At 41.9% G+C, this 7,348-nt stretch overlaps 1 protein-coding gene across 6 annotated transcripts in view; it reads right to left on the bottom strand.

Annotated features, from left to right (window-relative positions):
- dclre1b (DNA cross-link repair 1B) overlaps window positions 1-7,348 on the bottom strand; it is a 44,958-nt gene that overhangs the window by 14,818 nt on the left and 22,792 nt on the right. For 5 of the 6 annotated variants that reach the window (XM_043716978.1, XM_043716976.1, XM_043716977.1 and 2 more), the window contains exon 4: window positions 383-565. In XM_043716978.1, the coding sequence (XP_043572913.1) occupies window positions 383-565 (183 nt within the window). Of the gene's footprint in view, window positions 1-382; window positions 566-4,411; window positions 4,611-7,348 lie in introns of those variants that run through there. The other variant, XM_043716981.1, reaches the window with a different exon arrangement.

The raw sequence follows: 7,348 nt of genomic DNA, 5'->3' as shown, positions 1-7,348 counted from the left end.
GCTCCTTGGATGCTGCCTGAACTGCTGTGCTCTTCCAGCACCACTAATCCAGAATCTGGTTTCCAGCATCTGCAGTCATTGTTTTTACCCAGACTTAAATTAAGAACAATGCTGCAGTTCAGCCAGCGCATGTAAACAGAATTAACAGCAAGAAGCTGAATATGGAAAAAGTATGTGAGAAAAATGACGATGTCTCCCTTCACGTATGCATTCTGTGCCTATCCTAGTAGCACAGATATTCACGCAAAGTGGGCACCCGAATAAGCCATCAAGTTTCACCATATTCTTATATTTTATTAACACAATAACGACTCCAGGAAAGGGGCTGAGCTTTTTAAATTGAGGCAAGGAGTAGGAAAAATAAGATTTGCCACATTCTTACCAATGACTACATTGTGCTCCGGGTGAGCGTTGATTATTGCTTTGATCTCATCAGTAGCTTCTTGACGGGAAGGCACCATGGACTCGGGGTCACAGTTTGTATTGTCTAGATACAGGAGATCTATCCTTCTTTCTGTGTTCAGTGGTGGATGGGTGAACATCACAGGTGTGTAACGGAAATCCGCTATATAAAAAATAAAATCAAAATCTCCATCAATGTTCTCTGGCTGATTTTCAGCATCCCTTAGTTTTTGTATATTGCACATATCTCAGAGTCAGAGTTGTACAGCACCAAAACAGACACTTCAGTCCAACTTGTCCATTCTGACCAGATACCCAAAATTAATCTAGTCCCATTTGCCAGCATCTGACCCATATCCCTCTAAACCCTTCCTCCTCATTGACCCATCCAGATGCCTTTTAAATGCTGTTATTGTACCAGCCTCCACCACTTCCTCTGGCAGCTCATTCCTTACACGCACCACCCTGTGTGTGAAGAAGTTGTTCCTTAGGTCACGTTAAATCTTTCCCCTCTCATCTTAAACCTATGGCCTCTAGGTTTGGACTCCCCTACTCTGAGGAAAGCTATTCACCCCACCCATCTGCTCTTCATGATTTTATAAACCTCTAAAAGATCACCCCTCATCTTCCTAAACTACATGGAGAATAGCCTCAGTCTACTTAGTCTCCTTCCATAGCTCAAATCCTCCAACCCCAGCAACATCCTTGTAAATCATTTCTACACCCTTTCAAGTTTAACAGCAGCTTTCTCACAGCAGGGAGACCGGAATTGAAAGCAGTATTCCAAACATGGCCCAACCAATGCCCTGTATAGCCGCAACATAACAATACAACTGCTATACTCAATGCACTGACCAGTTAAGGCAATCGTACCAAACGCTTTCTTCACCACCCTGTCTACCAGTGACTCCACCATCAAGGGAATATGAACCTGCACTCCAAGGTCTCTTTGCTCAGCAACATTCCCAAGGGCCCTACAAGTCATGCCCTGATATGCCTTACTAAAAGCAACACCTCACACTTACATAAATTAAACTCTATCTGCCACTCCACAGCCCATCGGATCAAGGTCCCGTTATACTCTGAGATAACCTTCTTCGTTGTCTACTGCACCACCAATTTTGGGATCATCTGCAAACTTACTAACCATTCCTCCCAACACTCACAACCAAATCATTTATATAAATGACAAAATGCAGTGATTCTTGCAGCACACTGAGTCACAGACCTCCAGTGAAGAACAACCCTCCACCACCAACCTCCTTATCCTCCCTTCAAGCCAATTTTGTATCCAAATGGCTAGCTATCCCTGGATTCCACATGACCTAACCTTGCTAATCAAACAATCTACAAAGCAGAACCTTGTCAAACATCTTGCTGAAGTCCATATAGACCATGTTCAATGCTCTGCCTTCGTCAATCTTCTTTGTCACTTCAAAAACTCAATTAAGTTAGTGAGACACAATTTCCCACACACAAATCCATGTTGACTATCCTCTCACCAATCCTTGCCTTTCCATATACATATAAATCCTGTCCCTCAGAATCCCCTCCAATAAATTGCCAACCATTGACATCAGGCTCACCAATCTTTCGGCCCCTGGCTTTACCTTACCACTTTTCTTAAGTAGTGGCACCACATTAGCCAATCTCCAGTCTTCCAGCACCTCACCTGTGGCTATCAATGATATAAATATCTCAGCAAGGAGCCCAGCAATCACTTCCCTAGCTTCCCATCAAATTATAGGATACACCTGATCAGATCCTGGGGATTTATCCACCTTTATGCATTTTAAGACGTCCAGCACCACCTTTTCTGTAATATGGACACTTTTCAAGATATCACTATTTATTTCTTCAAGTTCTCTAGGTTCCATATCCTCCTCCACAGTAAAATACTGACAAAGTGCTCATTCAGTACCTCACCCATCTTCAGTGTTTCCGCACGTCAATGGCCTTGTTGATTCTTAAGGGGCTCTATTCCCACCCTTGTTACTGTTTTGCCCTTAATGTATTTGTAGAATCTCTTTGGATTCTCCTTAAGCCTATTTGCCAAAGCTTTCTCATGTCACTTTTTTGCTCTCCTGATTTTCCTCGAGTATACTCTGACTGCCCCTCGAGTCTATAGGGATTCACTCGATCCCAGCTGTCTACACTGACTATAAGCCTCCTCCCTTTTCTTGACCAGAGTGTCAATTTCTCGAGTCATCCTCTAGTCATTCAGCATTCCTTATACTTCCCTTCACACGAACAGGAATATACCTACTCTGGACTCCCACGAGCACATTTTTTAAGGCCTCCAATCTTCCAAACATCCCTTTACCTGTGAATAGCTTCTCCTTATGAGCTTTTGAAAGTTCCTGCCTAATACCCTCAAAATTGGCCTTCTACTAATTTAGAACATTAACTTTTTAATCAGGTCTATCCTTTTCCTTTATTCTAAAACTAATAGAATTATGATCACTCGTCCCAAAGTGCTCCCCCACTCAGTCACTTGCGCTGCCTTATTTCCTTAGAGAAGGTCAACTTTTGTTCCTTCTCTCTAGGTATCCACACACTGAATCGGAAAATGCTCTTGTACACACTTAAATTCCTCTCCATCCAAGCCCTTGATACAATGGCAGTCCTAGTCTATGTCTGGAAAGTTAAGATCCCTTACAATTACAACCCTATCAAAGATCTCCTTACAAATGTGCTTCTCAATTTCCTGCTGACTCTTGGGGAGAGCCGACAGTACAATCCCAATGGGAAGATCACCCTTTCTTATGTGTCAGTTCCACATATAACTCCACTGGACTTAATCTCAGGAGTATTCTCCACAAGTACATCCCAAATGTTATAATTAACCAAAATTGCCACTCCCCCTCCTTTCTTGCCCCCCCCCTTCAATCCTTCATATAGCATCTATATCCCGCAGCTTTCAGCTGCCAGTGCTGCCCTTCCCTGAACCACTTTTCTGTGACAGCAAAGGTATCCAGTCCCATGTTCCCAACCATGCCCTGAGTTCAACCGCCTTACCTGTCCGGCCTCTTGCATTGAAGTAAATGCAATTTATCAGTCTAGCCTCGTGCTCTGCCTTGCTCTAGCCTGCCCTGACTATTTGACTTGCTCCTCTTCCTATCTATAGCAGCCTTCGACTTATTTCATTTCTCATACTCCCTTTGGATTCCAGCAGCACATTCCTTTTTTGATGTCACTAGCTATCGCAGGTGAAATTAAATGCTCAGTGTGAATGTTGGTAATTAGGTGAACAGATATGTGCGTTGCCCCATGGAAATGTGTAGACATAGTTATCTTGGTTACCCAGAAGTTACTCAGATGACTATTCCTTTGCCCAACATTTTCTGGGTAAGCAGTTGGACAAATAACATTGGAACAAAACTACAGTTTTGCATATAACCTGGACAGCAGGGAATTACCTATGAGTTTAATTTTTCTGAGCAATTTCTATAGAGGTCACACTGGGACTTCCTGATGATCCCAAAACGCAGGTCAGGTTGTATATCTGATCTCTGGTAAGCCAGAGATTGAAAAGTCTGAGCCAATGTGTCCCATGCCCCTTACTTCCAGAAGTGCAATGGGAGAAATGATGGAGAGGAAAGAGGAAACACCACAGATGAGAGGCTTCAGAAATAAGCACAGACAACATAAAAGGAAAGAAAGTCAAAAGGTGATCAAATAGAGGCATTAAAAATGATAAAATATTTTTACAATTCAATTATCAGCTATTTCCACGAGTCAACAAACTTGCATTAAAAGGACACAAGTTAAAATAACCATGCAAGAGACAAAAGTTATTTTTTTGTGTCAAGGATTGCTAAAGCAAATAAAGCAATATCCTACCAAAAACACTGGTGAAAACAGGAACCATAAAAGTTCTTTAAATAAATGCGGAATATTACTTTTAATAGAAAAACTAAACTGAAACTTGGAAACATCACAGTAATCTTTCGTGAAAATATATCACTCTATTTAGCTGTGTACCATTTGAAAAGCAAAAAAAAGTTACCAGCTTTCTTTTTAAGGTAAATATCACCTTCCTTAAGTCTTTTCATTTAATCCCACAGTCATGCTCTGACTTTTCTTTTTGGACAGTGATTGCTTGTCTTCTGGTTGTTGACTCAACTGACCAGTCACTCCAGGCTGTGAAGCAATCCAGCTATGTGACCATGGGGGGGCATCACCATCAAGCCAAATCATGTTCGAAGCCAAAAATCAAATACGTGCGTTTACAGGGTGAGGGTTAGGCAGGGGGAAGGAGTGCTGGCTTTCCCCTGTACAGCCAATGGGAAAATGTCTCTTATAAAACTCCAGCAATTTGACTGGTTGAGATCAGCTAACTGAACACAGACTGGAGCATCAAGCAATTGCCACATCACTCAGTGCAGTGGCCTGCTGAGCCACCAGGTGGAGCTCCTTAACCACTGAATAAAAGTAATTCCTCAATGAACAAGGAAGACGATATTTGTGAAATCAAGCTGCAGGGTATTGTAATCTGCCACAGCTAACTGGTTATTTTTTCCTTTCCATCAACTCGTCACGTTTCTGAACAGAAAGTCTGCGATGGATACCCTAACTTTTCGACATGGTTTCTTGCATTGACATTCCAGCAATGCTGGAAAATTTGATTCACCAAAGCCACTCAATTACTTTCAAAGCTGCAGTGATCTGAAAAAGAATGCGCGAGCAAGAACAAAGGAGAACAATACAGCACAGGAATAGGCTCTTCAGCCTTCCAAGCCTGCGCCAACACATTTTGCCCTTCCATGCTAAAACTGCCTGCACTTACTGGATCCATAGCCCTCTATTCCTTTCATATTCACTTATTTGTCCAGGTGCTTCTTGAACGCTCCATTATGTCTGCTTCCGCCAATTCCTCTGGCAACACTTTTCAGGCACTCACCACTCTTTGAAAAACTTGCCTCGCATATCTCTTTTAAACTCCACTCCTCCCCCCACCACTGCAACACCTTGAACCTGGGTCCCCTAGCAATTGATCCCTCCACCCTGGGAAAATGCCTCATACTTTCCACTCTATCCATGCCATTCACAATCTTATAAACTTCTGTGAGGTCACTTCTCAAACTCCTGTGTTCCAGTGAAAACAAACACAGTCTATCCAACCTTCCTTCAGAGTTAAAATCCCAATACCAGTAAACACTCTGGTAAATCTTTTCTATACCCTCTCCAAAACATCCACATCTTTCTGGTAATGTGGTGACCAGAACTGGATGCAATATTCCAAGTGTGACCTAACTAAAGTTCTAGAATTCTGCAGCATAACTTGACTATCCCTATACTCCATGGTCCTTTCAATGAAGGCAAGCATGCCATAAGCCTATTTTACCACTTTATTTATCTGCACTGCCACCTTCAGTGATCTGTCGACCTGCACACTTAGATCCCTCTGCATATCAGTACTCCTCAGGGTTCTGCCATTCACTGTGTAAGTTCCACCCGTACTTGACCTTCCAAAAGGCATCACCTCATGTTAGTCTGGATTAAACACCATCTGCCATTTTTCTGCCCAGGTCTCCAGTTAATCTATATTCTACTGTATTCTCTGACAATCCTCCTCACTATCTGCAATTTCACCAATCTTTGTTTGGTCTGTAAACTTACTAATTAGACTAGCTATGCTTTCCTCCAAGTCATTTACATAGATTACGAACAGCAGAGGTGCCAGCATTAATCCCTGTGGAAGACCATTAGTCACAAATTGCCATTCCGAAAAGCATCCTTCCACCACTATCCTCGGTCCCCTATGACTAAGCCAGTTCTGTATCCAGTTTGCCAGCTCACCTCTTGTACCAGTCTGACACGAGGAACCTTGTCAAAGGCTTTACGGAAGTCCATGTAGACAACATTCAACCGCTTTTCCCTCAATCACCTTCATCACCTCCTCAAAAACCTTGATCAATTTAGTGAGGAAAGACCTCCCCTGCGCAAAAACCATGCTGTCCATTGCTAAAAAGTCCATTAGCTACTAAATGTGTAAAGATCTTGTCCCTGGGAATCTTTTCCAATGACTTCCCAAATACTAGTGTGAGACTCACAGGCCTGTAATTTCCTGGATTATCCCTGCTACCCTTCTTCAACAATGGGACTATGTTGCTATCTAAAGTAACTGTTCATCTACCTTTTATTTACGTCTATGCTATCCAGCTCCATCCTTTTCACTGTACACTCTCAAATTCTTTTCCGTCCAGCCAGCTAAGCCAGACAATTTCAAGAAAATCCATTCATGGAAACTAAATTTCCAGCCCTGCTGAGATGAATAAAAGGACTGGAATTTTCATTCTATCGTAAGGGTAATAGAGAAGTATAACAACACACCCTTGTGTTTGACCAAATTGAACAAGTCTCAAGCTAAAAGGGAGTGGCAACTTCAATATCTTGCTTGTTCACTCCAGAAAAGGTCTTCTGAAAGCTTCAATTAGAATTCTAAGAATCTTCATTTTTGAAGTACATAAAAGTTGAAGTTTCTTAAAGTAAAACTATCTGTAGCCACCGGATTTCAAAATAAAACTTCTTTAAAATATAAATACAGTATTTGTGCATTTTTAGGAAGTTTCATTTTGTCTAACTTCAGACAGCCTCAGGAGAGAAGGCAAACAGGTTTGAGGCATTCAGGTCTTTCCCTAGGTTTCTTCTGCAAAATGGCAAAATAGTAGTCTCTAATTAATGATTCCATCTCAATGTAGCTGAGTTAGGAATTTTAACCAATGGAGATGGTGGCATAGTGGTTATGTTGAGGCTGTTTCCCTAGAAACATGGGTTCAATTCCATCATAGTTACTGTGGGAATTACAATTAAATTAATGCACCAAGAATTAAAAACCAGTCTAACAGTGATCATGAAATCATTGTCGATTGTCACAAAAGTCCATCTGGCTCACTAACAGAGGAGACTGGACAAACAGACACGACTGCAGACCCACAGCAAT

Source organism: Chiloscyllium plagiosum, chromosome 26, assembly GCF_004010195.1.
Source record: "Chiloscyllium plagiosum isolate BGI_BamShark_2017 chromosome 26, ASM401019v2, whole genome shotgun sequence".
NCBI lineage: Eukaryota > Metazoa > Chordata > Chondrichthyes > Orectolobiformes > Hemiscylliidae > Chiloscyllium > Chiloscyllium plagiosum.
Note: the sequence above shows the minus strand (reverse complement) of the source record. Positions and strands in the feature narration are given on the sequence as shown.